At 32.0% G+C, this 17906-nt stretch overlaps 1 protein-coding gene across 1 annotated transcript; it reads left to right on the plus strand.

Annotated features, from left to right (window-relative positions):
• The first annotated feature begins 956 nt into the window (after positions 1–956).
• Positions 957–14907, plus strand: LOC143071061 (protein SERAC1-like). Its single transcript, XM_076245137.1, has 10 exons — positions 957–1031; positions 2326–2439; positions 3086–3218; positions 3431–3581; positions 6537–6693; positions 7138–7238; positions 8575–8672; positions 10279–10461; positions 11469–11615; positions 14568–14907. The coding sequence occupies exons 1-10, from the start codon at positions 957–959 to the stop codon at positions 14744–14746; spliced, it is 1338 nt and encodes a 445-aa protein (XP_076101252.1). The 3' UTR covers positions 14747–14907.
• The last annotated feature ends 2999 nt before the right edge of the window (positions 14908–17906 follow it).

Genomic DNA, 17906 nt, shown 5'->3' on the forward strand with positions numbered 1-17906 from the left:
GTAAAACAGCTCTCAAAACACCATGATTGGGAAGGTAAATCTATTGGATTTATATAGTTATATAGTAAAACCTGTATTTACTAAACCTACATAGAACAGAAAATCATGTAAACTGCGCTTGTAAAGCCTGTTATAAATGTCATTGGAGAGTTGACATTTGTTCAATGCAATTTATGTATCAGAGTTACCTCCCATTTTTCAGAACAACAAAAAATACTGTGGATTCATTATTCTTTGGAAACTAATTTTTGTGGACTTTATGGGTATAGGTAAACCAAGAAGGTTGTAAAAAGTACAAATATTCAGAAGGCTCATATGCAGATTTTGGTAAAACCAGGGATTCTGGGAATCAATTACCCACAAAAACCCTCTGAAATAAATGAAACACAGTAGGTTATGTATGATGCATCAAAATTATTGATAAATAAGGTCTATGCTTGCCTTTGAAGTATAAAATATTTGAAAAAGTTTTGTCAGGAATGCTGTTTTGATTCAACCCACTTAAAACATTGTTTGATTTGAATAAAATCATAATATGCAATAGTTTGGACATATGCCTACATACCTTTTTTCTAGGATTTCTCGAACTTCATTTTTGTTAATCATGATAAAAGGGGTTTATGAGACCAAAATAATTCAGATATAGAGTCTTGAACTGAAACATTAAAGTTTACAAATCTACAGTGACAGTAGTATTGTTAATACACTTATAACAATCAGTCCTACACTGCCTGGCAGTACAATACTCTAAACAGGAAATTAAGGTTATTTGCTCATATGGTTGTAATACATGTAGTGAACTGTTAACATTAATTCCCCATGTTGCATATAATATTTCTAGATGTTATACTGAAAGAGAGTGAAGTATTAGTTTTTTGTTTAGATTTTTAACATAGATTCCTACTTTAACAGACTACCAGTATAGAAACATAGCCCAGGCTTTAGATACTAGAACAATGATTGGACTAGCCAGATCTCAGGACATGGATCCAAGATTTTTCTTACCAATGCCAAAAGCACCACCAAGTAAGGTTTGTACTGAATTAAATATGGAGGGAGGAGGGGGAGGGGGATGCACATGTTATACCAGTAAACATAGTATAAAATATTTACATCATTGAAGGTAATACATTGTTGTAAGGGAGATAACTATTACTACAAATTGTATTTGTAAATAAATGTATATGTAAAAAAAATGTAAAATGGATAATTTAGTGTGTTGATTTATTGAGGGTTGTTACAGCATGGGATATAAGTTATGCCATGTATTTGTCTTTTTTGTGTGTATTTATCATTTTTTCTCTACAGTGGGTACATGTATTATTATATATCATTTACAGGTTTGGTTAGAAGACGAGTATAGGACTTTAATATCCTCACTACAGAACGAAGATCTAGATAAATGTCTCAAACATTTTGCTACAAAAGCATTGCAGCTGGGCAATAATGCTGATGAGAGGGTAATTCTAAAAATATTTGAAAAAAAGTATTTACAAATCCAAAATTAGGTTTTAGATGTTTTTAAATACTGTTAAATCTACAAAGATCAAACTGTTAGTAGCGGGTAGAATTTCAGGTCTACTCTGTGGTATTAAAAACAACCATTCATTTTGTCAGTTTTTTTCCGAATAACAAAAACTTGATCTGCGAAAAATAAGGAATACCATTGTTTTTTTGTTCTAAGAAAAAAAATATAAAAATATGAAAATTTCTGCATATTAAAATAAAATTAAATTGGACATGCAAATTTGAGTTAAATTTTATTGCAATGCATTTAGATCCTTTCTCTCATGGTTGTCGTCTGTTATCTATTTCTTTCATGAAGAGATATTTTTCATATCACACTGCACTGATACAAAAAAAGTGGTACCAAAAATGTGATAATTTGATTAATAGCTTATCCAGCATCATGGGGACAATGGTGCGACTTTTCCATTGGCTATTTGTCAGGTTATGGATGATTTTCAAAGGTAATGAAAACAAACATTTCGTCCTTGGAAAAGGATGTATGTGATTTCTTTAATAATATATAAAACACTCACACTTTTCACCTGAAAATCTTCTTCTTGTTAAGTTTTATTACATTCTGAAGCTACAAAAAGTTTTAAAATGTCTTATGTTTATGTTTGACGCTGGAACAGGACATAATCAACTCTTATTACATTTAAATAGTAATGATTAACTTGGCAAAAAAAATTGAGTTTATATCAAGCAATATCAAATCCTCACTTGTTATTAAACCTATTATAAATAACAATCTGTATACAATGATTCAATTTGTGTTTATGATGCAACTATTATAAGATTAACTGATTTTTGTTTCAGGACAGTTTATTCAGTTTTGGCGGAACAGGTTTGGAATTTGCCAAGTCAGTCAGTTCTGTTCCAGAAGAAAGAGTAGAGATTGTTTGTTTACAGGCTTTAGCCAGTCATTCTGCAGTAAGACTTGTAAAATAATATTATATTTTTATGCCCCACCTACGATAGTAGAGGGGCATTATGTTTTCTGGTCTGTGGCTTTGTTCGTTCGTTTGTCCGTCCCTTCGTCCGTCCGTTCGTTCGTTCGTCCCGCTTCAGGTTAAAGTTTTTGGTCGAGGTAGTTTTTGATGAAGTTGAAGTCCAATCAACTTGAAACTTAGTATATATGTTCCTTATTATATGATCTTTCTAATTTTAATATCAAATTAGAGTTCTGACCCCCATTTCACGGTCCACTGAACATAGAAAATGATAGTGCGAGTAGGGCATCCGTGTACTGGGGACACATTCTTGTTCATTACTTTTTATACGAAAACAATGATATTAACCATATTCCTTCAGATTCTGAAAAAAAATAATATGCTTTAATCTACTATTCTACATTACAAATAGAAGCTATACATATTTTATACAGAAATTCTGATAATATGAAAGTAAAATAATCCTGACTTCTAATCAACATAAATTTGTGGTATTCTTGAACCTACAAAATCAGAAAAGTTAGACCAAGAAAATTTAAAAATCGCTGTTTATAACAGTCATGTCTAAAACTTTCTTATAGGACACTTGGCATTATTATTTTGTTCTTTAACTTTTAGGATTTTAGACGGGAGACGTACAGTTGCTACAGCAGACGTACACCAAAAGACATAAAAGTATTGTTATACGAAGACAGATTGCCAAAACTCTTGGAAACCTTTCTGTTCATCAATGTTTCCATGAAGAAATTGTTAGAGCAGGTACATGGAATTTTATCAAGTATACATACTGCAGATTTTTTTATTGGTTTTGTGGTTTTGAAGAAGTAGAAAAAAAATACAACAAATATATAGCCTTGAATGCAAAAATTTTCAAATCCTTATAACATAATCATGATAATACAACTGTAGAATATTAAAAAAAATATGACTCTCCTTTTCAGTCTTGTAGTATTTTTTTTTTTTTAATACAGGATGGGTAACAGTTCTATCGAGATGGATATCATCGTCTGACTTAACTTTGTCTCTACATGCAGCCAGAACATTAGCTAATCTAGACACAGATTTTGTTTCTTGCACTTATGAAGATGGAGTCTACCTCATTCACCCAATATATAGGGAAAAGTAAGTTTAATTTTCCAAAGTAAAGGAAAAAGATTTAGTCACTCACCATTTTATACATAGTTAACGGCATACATTGATGCTAGTCCAAATAATTATGACGTCTCGGAAGGCTATTTTAAATTTTTGCTTTTACGCATTTCGATGTAAGGTGTCAAAGAAAAAAAATATAGCCTTTCAAGACGTCATAATTATTTGGACTAACATTGATGCAAGGAAAGGAATTAGGTAAAACTTACTTTATAGCTGGAAGTTAATTGGCTATCCAGTATGTGGCTTTATTTGCAAAGAATAAATGTTTGATGGCAGATGGGGTATTGCCTTGACTAAAATTTTATGCTTCTTTGATTTTATTGAGTTGTCAGGGTGAGTAGAATTTTAACATTAAAATGTAAAATAAAAGCTTATGAAGTGAGGGGGATAGGACCTTTATCGGGACTCCGGGATTTGGTGTTTTTAAGCCGGTGCAATATGTTTGCGCGCATTACCATTACATTTGCGCGCAAAAATCATTACGTTTGCGCGCAGCTTTTGATTACATTTGCGCTCATTTTTTTGACAGGTAAACTCTGGTAAAATACAGGTAATGATACTTATTCATTTATTAATTTGTTCAATTATTTACAATGCAGTACCCCTTTCGTAAGTATAAGTCTCCTAAGTCACATATTTAGTAAGAATTCAATCAGTATTTTTTTAGGGAAAATACAGGTAATAATGCTTATTTATTTATTAATTTGTTGAATTATTTACAATTATCAGTACCCATTCCGTTAGTATAAGTCTCCTTAGACAGGGAAAAAGAGATAAGCCGCATTTTTTTCGATTTTCAGATATATATTCCAACAGACTGCGAACTTGATACATCCCGCACAACCAAACGGACGCCCCACTTTGGAAAGCGTTTTACTGTAGGTCGGGAGAAGACCAAGTGACCATATTTCTATACCCCAGTCACCCTTGGGGTAGCCAATTTATTGTAACTTGACCTTAAGTATAACGGAGTTTATATTTGGTTTTAGAATTCAATATGAACAATACATAACATAAAAAAATATCGTCATTTATAATTTAAAATAATTTTTATTTATATTTTTACCTGATATTACCTGTAAAATGAATGCGCACAAATGTAATCAAAAGCTGGGCGTAAACGTAACACATTTTAATCCCCAAATGCGCGCAAACGTAGTGCGCCCTTTTAAGCTCAGGATTTCAGGATTGACCCTTTAGGGATCCGCGAATTCTATTTTTCGAATTTCGGAACCACGGGATTTCGTATTTTTAAGCCCGGGATCTCGTGATTTTGTGATTTTAAGCACGGGATTTCGGGATCAGGGCCCCTCCTAACCCCCCTCTGAAGTTGATTTTCTACAATCTATTTTACTTGCCATTATTTTAGTCTACTTTGCTGCTTAAAAAATTTACAACTTTTCCCAAAGTTATGGCCCTGAGTACTTACTCTGACATGAAGCTATCTTCGACTGATACAGAACATTATCAATTTTGCAAAAGTGAGTTGCAACTTTACTTGTTATAAAATTTTATACACTTTTGTCTGAATAATGGTGTATTGTAGTCCGTCTTTTTGTCCTTTAATGTGTTCATGCATTCATTTAAAATAAAAAGCCTTTCAATATCAAACAACTAGATGATGTTTTGAATATAGATCAAGGTAGTGGTACACAAAGTTTATTTAAAGTTTATGCATAATTGTTTGTTCATGTTTTCTTAAAGATGTTACCTTTATATAAGGTTAAATTTTAAAGATATTCTAGTCAGCTTTTTTAAGGCAGTTTCTGACTAAATTTTGTCTTCGGTTACAGTTATTTATCATAACCTGATGTATTACAATCTATACAAATGTTATCATAAAAGTTTTGTCTTGGTAAGTAAGAGCTCATTGAATGAGCTTTCAAATAATTCAGACTGCAAATTATTAATGCAAGTCCCTCTGGTATCTTTCGCCTTTCTTTTCATCTTTCAGGACTTACAAAAAAAAGTTGATATCATTAGCAGAGAGTATTTTCAAAAGACATTTAGCAACATAATATTTTCTATACATAAATAAAGGAAACAAACACAAAAAAATATGTACTTAGGATCTGAATATCGAAATTGTCCTTCACATTTAGAAAAATTGTCATGACAAGATTTTTGTCAGCTGCACATTGACATTAATCTGTAACAAGCGAGACAATCCTGCACTGAATGTTAGAAATAAAAGAATGAATTCATACAATTTAAATTCTCCCTCGTAAATTGGTCAAAATTTAAAACACTTCTGATCTTTATACATGACTTAATAAGAGGCGAGTCATAAACAATTCTTGGTTTGTTTGCTATATATTTCTGTGCAATACAATATTTAATAAAGCTATCAAAATATTACAAATATCTCTACCAAAATACAAACCCAGCTATACACTTAGTAAAAAAATATACTTTGAATAATGTACTATGCAGATTGTGCTGTACTAAGAAGTTTCTATGTTCACCTTGATACATATTTATATATGACTATAGAACTCCACCTGTAATAGTGCCAAAGAAAACATATCTAGTACTAATACAGCGGCTTATAATTAGAAAACTTACAAAACTAGTTCTACAAGAAGTCATATAATAGAAAATGAAGAATTCTTATATAAAGTAATACAAATAATAACAATGAAATAGACGTCAATTTCATTACAATTAGAAGTTACTTTAAATTCAGAAATTATTGCAAGGTTTTTAGTTAGTGCAAATAATGCCACTGTCTGAGTATCTCAATAATAAGATCTGATTTTAGTATCTGATACATATATCTGTATGCAGATTTTCATAAAATCACAATAAATAATCTGCCATTTTTTTCTCCATTGTTCAAAAATCGTAATGAGGGATGGACACAATAATTTCTGAATTTACATTATATAAATAGAAAAACATATTGTAAAGTGGGTTTTTTTTCAGGGAATCAGTCAATGCAGACATTGTATTTGTTCATGGCTTGCTAGGAGGACCATTTAAGACCTGGAGACAACAAGATCGTAAAGGACCAGGGGCAGATAAATCTTCAGATGGTACAGAAAGTGTTAAAAAAGGAACGTATACATTCTGCTGGCCCAAGGTATTAAAACTTACATAATTAGATACTTTTACTATTTAGAATACTGGAAAGAGATATTTATTCCACATTGTTTTGTTCATTGATTATTGAAATGATAAAGTTAAAAAAAAAAAAAAGAAAAAAAAAAGGGATTGCTGATTGAATTGGCACTGTGTTGGTTGACAAGGAAAAAACTGCTTGTTTTCTTATTTTGTTATGTGCACTAAAAATAATATTGTTTGTGAACTGACATCTTTTCTTACTTATTTCATAATTTTGATATTTCTCACTTTTTCTGAACCACACAACTCCAAGTATATGTAAAGAGACTGTAATACAAGAAGAGAATAGTGCAGTTGTTATTTAGCATGTATCTTCTTTTTATGTATGTCACACACATTTATACTAACCATCCTTTCCATATTCAAAATAATATTATGTGTAAGTGTTTTTGACTACTTTCAGGATTGGTTGGCAAAAGACTGTAGTAATATACGTATCCTTTCTGTGGAATATGATACTGATCTGAGTACCTGGAATGCCAACTGCCCTTTTGAAACAGAGAAGTATGGTTTGCTCAGATTTTTGTCTGTTTTTTTAAATAAAGAAAATAGCTCTTGCCGCAATATAGCCTATAAGTGCTGATGCAGCATTAAGTAATCCTCAACCAATCAAACAATTTGCTCAGATTATGTTCTCTTAATAATTGATTTTTATTTTCACAAATTATTTCATAATTAAAAAAAAAAGGTTAACACTAACAACCATTATTAAAAAGTTCATGCATCACATTGATTTTTTTCTTTCCTATATATTTTGTGGAGGAGGGTTGACAGCTTTGAAGGTTGAGAAAATATAAAAAAAGAAGATGTTGTATGATTGCCAATGAGACAACTCTCCACAAGAGACCACATGACACAGAAATTAACAACTATAGGTCACCGTACGGCCTTCAACAATGAGCAAATCCCATACCTCATAGTCAGCTATAAAAGGCCCCGAAATGACAATGTAAAACAATTCAAAGGAGGAAACTAGCGGCATAATTTATGTACAAAAACTGAATGAAAAACAAATATGTAACAATAAAAAAACGACAACCACTGAATTATAGGCTTCCAACTTGGGACAGACACAAACATACAGAATGTGGCAGAGTTAAACATGTTAGCGGGATCCCAACCCTCTCCTAACCTGGGACAGTTATGTAACAGTACAACATAAGAACAAACTTCAAAAAAGTATAATACAGTACTAGGATCTAATACCAAGAATACTTTCCAATGTTTTTCCCATTTGTTGGTTAAATCTACAACTATCTTCAAATTTTATTTGGTAGATAGGATTAGGTACAAACAAGCCAACAAATAAATCCAAAGCTGATGCAAGTTTGGAGGAAAATGAAAATTTATGATTTTCAAGACTTTCTGGACATGATTTTTCAAGTTGAGTGGATTAATTTTGTTTCTCATTGTCTCTCGGAAAAAAAGAGAAAAATAACCTTCAACAGAAAAACATCTTTTTTTTTCGATTTTAGTATATTTCATCTCAAACTATATAAAAATTTCAAATCCATTGGAAACTAAAACCTTAAATGTTCACTGGGGGTCTCATTGGGGTGGGGGGGGGGGGGTTCCGATCCCAGATTCCGCTTACTGTTTTGTCAGATTCACATATCCCGCTAACACTCTATACATATAAGCAATTCACATTTTTTTTTATAATTTCCCTGTGTCCCACTAGACTTCAATTTCCTGTTTTCACAGAACAATTATTAGACTGTCATATGTCACGACAATCCTGCGTTACGTTTAGACCCCAATGAGACCAGGTTCCCCCTTCGGGGACCAACAGCAGAAATTCTAGACCTTTGTGAGACCAAATTGTATATTGTTCTTTTAGGAGAGGTCTAACTGTGAGAGCATCAAGCATATTACAGAAGTTAAAGAAGGCAGATATAGGCTCCCGACCTATTATATGGGTTGGCCATTCCATGGGAGGTAAGCACTGGAGATGCTACTGATATATCTAGAATTTTCTTAGTAAATAGCAAATAAAAAAAAAAGTCATTCATAACTTTATAAATGCATAAGAGGTCATACGTTATTGCCACTAATTTCCAAAGCAGTGGGAGGGTTAAATCAACAAATATTTAATGTACACTTTTACTTTCTAGAATAGATATATATTTTTTTCAAAGTGAAGTTTTATTTATTGAAATGAGTTGATTCTTACTTTGTGGGAAAAAAGAGGGTTAAAAAAAGTGTATATATATTAATTGTTTGTGTACTTAAAAAAACCAATTGAATATTATGGATGACCTTAAAGGCAATATACATTAAAACAAAAATGTGTCCATAGTACACGGATGCCTCACTCGCACTATCATTTTCTGTGTTTAGTGGACCGTGAAATTGGGGTAAAAACTCTAATTTGGCATTAAAATTAGAAAGATCATATCACAGGGAACATGTATACTAAGTTTCAAGTTGATTGGACTTCCAACTTCATCAAAAACTACCTTGACCAAAAACTTTAACCTGAAACTTGCACTATCATTTTCTATGTTCAGTGGACATGAAATTGGGGTTAAAACACTAATTTGGTGTTAAAATTAGAAAGATCATATTATAGGGCAAATGTGTACTGAGTTCCAAGTTGATTGGACTTCATCTTCATCAAAAACTACCTTGACCAAAAACTTTAACCTGAAGCAAGACGAACGGACGGAATGGCAGACGGACGAACGAATGAACAAACGAACGGACGCACAGATCAGAAAACATAATGCCCCTGTACTATCGTAAGTTGGGGCTTTACTAGAGGCTCTTAAGAGCCTGTGTCGCTCACCTTGGTCTATGTGAATATTAAACAAAGGAAGCAGATGGATTCATGACAAAATTGTGTTTTGGTGATGGTGATGTGTTTGTACATCTTACTTTTCTAAACAGTCTTGCTGCTTACAATTATCTCTATCTATAATGAACTTGGCCCAGTAGTTTCAGGGAAAAATGTTAATAAAAATTTACAAATTTTATGAAAATTGGTAAAAATTGACTATAAAGGACAATAACTCCTTAGGCGGTCAATTGACCATTTTGGTCATGTTGACTTATTTGTAAATCGCTGAACATTATTGCTGTTTACAGTTTATCTCTATCTATAATAATATTCAAGATAATAACCAAAAAACACCAAAATTTCCTTAAAATTACCAAATCAGGGGCAGCAACCCGATTTCTGATTCATCTGAAAATATCAGGGCAGATAGATCTTAAAGTAGATACCCCCAAAGATGATTGTGGCCAAGTTTGGTTTAATTTGGCCCAGTAGTTTCAGAGGAGAAGATTTTTGTAAAAGTTAACGATGACGGACGCAAAGTAATGGGAAAAGCTCACTTGGCCCTTCGGACCAGTTGAGCTAAAAATGAAAGAAAATGCTTATGCATCATAACCTATGAATTTGAACCAATTATTCCATGGAATGTTTATTAAAAAGGAAAGAAAGAAAGAAATAGTATACACTATATATTATTTGTCACAAACTTATTGTTGAGAGTTTATATGACAATAAATATTTGAATATATATAAAATTTTCTTTTTCAGGCTTACTTATCAAACAGATTCTGTCCATTGCTGATGATACTCCAGGCCTTGACAATATAGTGAATAATACAGTGGGTGTGTTGTTCTACAGTACTCCTCATAGGGGCTCCAGTTTGGCACACCTGTCTAATCAGGCCAGTCTTATTGTAGCACCTACTGTGGAAGTCAAAGAAATGGGTAGAGGTATATTGAATTAGTAATAAGATTATATTGAAGCAGCCCCTTTTAAAGCTTAGATTTTAACTATACTTGATGGAAAATATATATTTTTGCTATGCCCTGTGTTTGATTTATAAAAAACATACCGATACATGTTTATGTAAACCTATTATTAAAAAGTCACTATCTGTTTTTTACTTATTCAGGTAGGCTTATGTCCAAAAGATTGGAAAGGCAGAAATACAAATATTTTGAAAGTATATAGAACAAATAAAGGCCTAAATAGATCAGCCAATGAGCAAAACCTATATAACATTGACTTATGAGGAAGTTGCCACCTATACTTTATTTATTTACACAATGGCATATATACCGTACAGTGGGTTATTTTCCCGTGTGTAAAATTTCGCGTTATTCATTGGAAAAGGTATACAAAATATTTTGGAGGATTCAAAATTTTATTATTACCTTTACATGTGTACAGTTTAATTGGCGGAATTTACTTTGGTGATTTTGTTCTTTCCGCAAAAATTTATACCAGGCGAAAATAACCCGCTATACAGTTCTTTCATGTACGATGTTTGTATCATGTAAATAATACAAATATGAAAGTGCTGGATTTGTTTTGACATTAGATATTTGTTCAATTGCACAAAAACATATAGTTTCCTAAACTCTAACAAAAATGTTTTAAATTTTGAATATAAAGGATGCATTTTAAAATACATGTATCAGGGTCTCTCTTAGTTGTATAAAAATTATTTGCCTGTCTTGATATACTTCTGGAATTGTTTGCTTTAAAAAGATTGTTTAAGAAAGGCACAAGAAAAAAATTCATAAAAATGTGCTGGAAAACTGCATAAATTTGTTTACCTGTAGAATACAAAAGAAAAAGTAAAACACATGTACTTTATTAAAAAAATATTAAAAATTATTAGAAAATTATATACAAAGGGGAGCAACTCAAGATAATAACATTTATTTGAAATCTTCTGAGAACTCTTCATAACTATACCCTTGCATTTATACAGATTCACCGATGTTAAGAAGATTACATAAAGATTTCCAACAGCTTGTTATGGAACATGGAATTCCCTGCCTAAGTTTTGGAGAATTAGAGAAAACCCAAATAAGGACACCGAAACTGAAAATGCTCATAGTACCACCAGAATCTAGTGGTAAGAATGATTACAAGATATATTTTATATACACCAGTCATCAACAGTACATATTACGGTATCCCTGTTTGTCTATTTGAAAATTACTATGGATTTTATAACCTAGAATAGAATACTATAACTGTATTTGGAAAATAAAATTGAAAATGAAAATGGGGAACATGTCAAAATGACAACAACCCGACAAAAGAGCAACTAACAGCCTTAGGCCACAAATGGGTCTTCAAAGCAGTGATACAATCCTGTACCCAGAGGTGACCCTCAGCTGGCCCCTAAATGAAAATATGTACTAGTTCAGTGAAAATGGACGTCATACTTAACTGCAAAGCAGATAGATGACTTAAAATTAAAAAACATACAAGACTGACAGAGGCTCCTGACTTGGGACAGGCACAAAAATGTGGGGGGTTAAACATGTTTTGTGAGATCTCAACCCTTCCCCTATAACTCTTGCCAATGAAGAATAAAGAAACACACAGCAATACACACAGTAAAATTCATTTAAAAAGAAGTCCAAGTACGATGTCAGAACATCAGTATGTAACAAAAGAAACTATTAAGCAAAATGACAATGATATATAAATAAACAAAGAACTACTAGCAGTAACTGACATGCCAGCTTCAGACCTGATCAATAAATTTGATTGAAAGATTGTGTCTTCAGCATATGAAAATCATGTACAATACAATAAATGTGTTCGTTTCCGATGCCAAGACCCTATGAGTGAATCAATATTGATATCAAAATATGCAATCCTAAATGACCTGACAACAGTATCGTAACTATATCCCTTTTGGAATAAGTCTGTTTAAAGGTTTGGTTACCTATTGAGGTAAATGTGGACATTTGTGTGCTTTTTCAAGGATTTAATCATTAAAGATTGGGATGTGAAATACCTGAACATATAAGATGTCTGCATGAGGATTTATATTTACGATTGATGTCCTTGTACTGATGATAAACATTTAGTACATTTTTTTACTTGTTTGTGATATTGAAAACCCAGGTGTAATAATTTTTCAGTAATACAGAGATTTCTTTTTTCGAGATATATAAACTCCATAAGATGGTGACAAGGGAATAGTCACCATCTATAAACATGATAAATTGACAACCAAGTTGTCGGTGCCATATAGTTTTACCCTTGTCCGTCATTCAGTAATTCAGTCATTATGTCATTCAGCAACAAACTATTATACAGAGTTCTTTTCTTAACGCCTTCAGATATTGGGCTAATTTTTGGTATGTGAGTTTACCATGATGAGTTACAGATCAAGTTTAAGTTTTGTTCCGCTCTGCTAATTTTTACTGACATTACGGGCTTTGGACTTTGATAAATTGTTGAAAAGCACAGTTATTCAGACTTTTTTTCTGAACGCCTTCAGATATTGGGATGATTTATGGCATGTGAGTTAACCAAGATGAGTTACAGATCAAGTTTAAGTTTTGTTCTGCTCGGCTAAATTTTGTTCAAATAACGGGCTATGGACTTTGATAAATTGTTGAAAATCACAGTTATATACAGACTTTTAGTTACAGATCAAGTATAAGTTTCGTTTTGCCAAAATTAAGGGTTTACAACTTTGAAAATTGTTGAAAATCAGTTATACAGATGTTTTTTCAATACGCCACCAGATTTTAAACTGATTTTGTATATGTGAGACAACCATCATGTTTGTGTCCACATGTGTTATTTAAATTGCAGATTTTTCAACTTTTTGAAACGGGGCCATTCATGTCGCTTTGACACATCTAGTTTTATTCAAGCATCACCAATGAGTCTTTTGTTGAAGAAATTTGTGCCCAGCATACAAAATTATAAGCTTGGTATCTTTGATTAGTTTATCTATCTATCCATCTACCAAGCATTTTACAGTTGTTTTTTGAGATCAGTATATGTTAGCATAAGCAACCTTTAGATTTTGAATATTTTCCATTTGGTCATCCAATAGTTTGAATGAACAAAACACAAACCCTGGTATAAATAAGACAAATAACTACAAACAATAGACCATCAGCACTAAACACTAAAAGTAAATAAGAGACACCGATCCCCAAAAACTGCACTGGCGACATCAGAGAGTGAAGAGAACTTGCTTCTTGCAAGACACTTGCTAAGAACACAATTTGATATGAAGACAAGCTTTGTTTCAACCTTTTTTTGTTTGATATTTCCAACATGAGGCATTTGCTTAATTTGCCTCCATTTAGTTACTGTCCTGGTTTCAGAACTAATCAAGGTAGAAATTAAATAAGAAATTTTACACTAGTCGGGCACTGCTCATATTGAGTGCGATTTATTTCTTTAAACTTGATATTTTGTGAAAGTTACAAGCAAGTTTTCTTTAAATTTACCATATCAGACATATAGAGACCACAAAAATCTAATTGCTGACAAATTTTATAAGCCTAATTATAGTTTTTCTGCCGGCCCATTTTTCTGACCTGTGTTTGAATGTTTTCTAAAATACATTCTTTTTTTTTCTTTTAAACAATTTCAATATGCTACAATGAGCATATCTGTTAGAGCTGTTTATTGAAAACCAGGAAACACTGACATTTCGGGTTGAAATCAAATAAAAAAAACTGAGAAGCCGAATTATGTCAGGTGGGAAATTTAATTAATTTATTGAAGAATCCAATCAGAGCTGAGGCATACAAATCATACAAAATGACATATGTAAAACCAGTTAATTAATTTGTGTATCCTTCCATAGGTTATACATATTATTTTCATTAGATAAACTGACTAACAATAAAGTTAGTTGTTATGATTAAGAAAACAGACACTATATGAAATTAACATTAAAGATGTTTTCATCCTAGAAGTATTTCAATGTCTAAATATTGTCAAAATATATTTTAACCAGTGGGAATCTTTGTTTTTATATGAGAACTAAGAAACTTCTGTTCTAATAACTATTAGATTATTCTCTGAACATTTTTTGTAGATCCTGGTATTGGAGAATTCCATGCTATGAAAACCAGTCATTTGAACATATGTAAACCTTGGGATAGAGACTCAGAACTTTACACAGAAACACTTAAATTTATACGACGATGTCTACTTCAGGGCAGAATAGAAAACATTCTCAAAGCTGGAATGACATTCAAAGACTCTGATAGATAACAGTGTAGACAGACAACACCAATCACCGTGCAAATCATTCGTCATATTTTATTCCTGATTCATTAGTTCATACCTAATCCGTGGAAGGTTTTAACATAAGAGGTTCAGTTATCTAGTTGAAGATGTTAAAATATTTGTTGTTTTATCTAATAAAGGGCATTGGCTTGAGGCATTATGTTTTATTCAATTTTTCTCAGGAACTAGAAATCCGAGCTTCCTGGAAATCATTTTCAATGCTTATTCATTTTTGTTTACCAATATTTATTTACTGTGGATTCATTATTATCCATTTTATACCAATTTTCGTGGGTACAGGCCAATCACAAATTCAAATGCTTTGTATACAGAGATTGGCAAAACCAAAAAATCAAATATCCAAGAATATGCAAGTTTGCAGCAATTTCAGGAAGAGTTATACACAGCTACTTTTGCATAGGTACTATTTCTGTACTTAAAATCTTTAGTACTGGAAATTTACTTTTAATATTTAGTACTATTTCTTTACTTTAGAATTATTGTAATATTTAGGTACTTGTATTTTCCAGTACTTGATTTGTACTTAAAATATTGGTACAAAAATAATACTAAAAATGATCACAGTATTTCATGTTTGAACATCAGAACTTTATGAGATTTGAAGAAGACATACTTTCAAAATGCTGAAAATGTAAGCATGCAACAAAAAATATGTAGTACTTAAATTTCAAGTACAAATCAAGTACTGTAAAATACAAGTACCTAAATATTACAGTAATTTTAAATTGACAAAATAGTACTGAATATTAAAAGTAGATTTCCAGTACTACAGATTTTTGGTACAGAAATAGTACCTATGCAAAAGTAGCTGTGAACCCACAAAAAAATGAACCACAGTATATCCGAATACAGGATGGCCATATATGAAATTTGTTATAAAGATTCCAGTAAAAAGCCTATACCATGTGATGCATATTTCACACACCGCAATCATACATACCTTGTGATTGGTTTTCACATCCATTGCTATTCAACTTCCTGTTTATGGAATACTTAAAGATGGATAACATTAGTGAGTAATAGCTCACAGTTGATTCCAATTGTTTTCATTGCTTTTTATGCAGCATACTATATAGGTCCACCATATATGATGTAATAACTATTATCAGTTCTGCCAACTTTTCATGAAGCAAATGCGTGAGATTTGGCCAAAATTGAAAAGAGAAAAGAGAAAAAACAATAGATCAAAGGAAAATGCTGTGAAAAAAGCATGAACACGCATGAGACTTGGCAGCCCTGTATTATTTGTGTTGACCAATTTCTTGATATTTATATATATGTTTCTGACAAATAATTCTAATGCTTTGTCCATCCCCCCTAACAAAGATTAGTACTAGAGGAACAACCAATAACACAAAAAGGATAGCAGCATTAACCAAATATATGGACAGTATAAAAAGCCATGCAGACCACTTAAACCTTAAAAGCAAAATAACAAAAAATCTTGAACTCCAAGAAACAGTCATATGTCAATATCAAAATCTAAAACAAATCAAACAAATGAAAAAAGCTGTCATGTTCCTGCTTGTTACAGGCATTTGCTTATATAGAAAATGGTCGATTTAACCTGGTTTTATAGCTGTTAAACCTCCAACTTGTATGACAGTCACATAGAATTCCAATATATTGAGGACAATGTGTGAGAAAAACAAACAAACATAATAGGTAAAAATTGGGGTTCAGCACTTCAAATTGAATAGCTATTTCCATTTCTTGCTATATATCTTCATTAATGTTGCTTGTTAAAAATGTGAGTACTGAACTTAGCCTAATTCCATAAGAGTTACTAGTTTTTGCCTAGAATTTTAATCAACACTCAAGCATCACCAATGACTAAAAAATCATTCCTTTTGCAAGTTATAGTGATGATGGTTTGCTGTCCAATTAATGAATACCTATTTCTTTCCTTTTTTAGAACAAGAGTGCACACACTGAAATGTCTCATCTTCTTTACTAATCATTAATGTTATGTTGAGAGTCCTAAATATAAAGCTTTATTGCAACTGTCACATAAACAAGAAAAGTAAACATTGACCAATAAACCATGAAAATGAGGTTAAGGTCAGATGAACCATGTACAGCTAACAATTCTTCCATACAACAAATATAGTTGACCTATTGCTTATAGTTTAAGAAAAACAGACCAAAACACAAAAACTCAACTGTAAACACTGAGCAATGAACCATGAAAATGAGGTCAAGGTAAAATAAAACCTGTGTGACTGACATATAAATCATTAAATATTTCCATACACTAAATATAGTTGACCTATTACATATCATGCATATAGTATTATTAAAAAAGACAAACTCAAAAACTTAAGCATAACCAATAAACCATGAAAATAAGGCCAATGTCAGATGACACCTGCCAGCTAGACATGTACACCTTACAATCATTCTATACACCAAATATAGTAGACCTATTGCATACAGTATAAGAAAAATAAACCAAAACACAAAGACTTAACCATAACCACTGAACCATGAAAATGAGGTCAAGATCAGATGACACCTGCCAGTTGGACATGTACACCATACAGACCTTCCATAAACCCAATATAATAGACCTATTGCTTATAGTATCTGAGATATGCACTTGACCACCAAAACATAAGCTTGTTCACTGATCCATGAAAGAGGTCAAGGTTAAGTGAAAACTATGATGGGCATGAGGACCTTGCAAGGTACACACATACCATATATAGTTATACTATTACTTATAATAAGAGAGAATTTAACATTACAAAAAATTCTTAACTTTTTTTTCAAGTAGTCACTGAACCATGTAAATGACTTCGTAAAATGAAGCATCCAGGTCTTCTGCCTTCTAAAATATAAAGCTTTTAAGAAGTTAGCTAATGCCACCGCTGGATCACTATCCCTATGTCGAGCTTTCTGCTGCAGGCTCGACAAAAAATAGACCAAATCTCAAAAACCTAACTTTGACCACTGAACCATGAAAATGAGGTCAAGGTTAGATGACACTTGCTAGACATGTTCACCTTACAATCATTCCATACACCAAATATAGTAGACCTATTGCATACAGTATAAGAAAAACAGACCAAAACACAAAAACTCAACTATTACCACTGAACCATGAAAATGAGGTCAAGGTCAG

The sequence above is a fragment of the Mytilus galloprovincialis genome, chromosome 4 (genome assembly GCF_965363235.1).
Source record: "Mytilus galloprovincialis chromosome 4, xbMytGall1.hap1.1, whole genome shotgun sequence".
In the NCBI taxonomy this organism is placed as follows: domain Eukaryota; kingdom Metazoa; phylum Mollusca; class Bivalvia; order Mytilida; family Mytilidae; genus Mytilus; species Mytilus galloprovincialis.

Excerpts from the sequence above, each read along its gene's own strand:
- LOC143071061 (XM_076245137.1), top strand. The coding sequence starts at position 957 with ATGATTGGACTAGCCAGATCTCAGGACATGGATCCAAGATTTTTCTTA. Across the intron at positions 7,239-8,574 it reads TGCCCTTTTGAAACAGAGAA|GAGAGGTCTAACTGTGAGAG; the intron begins GTATGGTTTGCT and ends TTGTTCTTTTAG. Across the intron at positions 8,673-10,278 it reads GGTTGGCCATTCCATGGGAG|GCTTACTTATCAAACAGATT; the intron begins GTAAGCACTGGA and ends TTTCTTTTTCAG.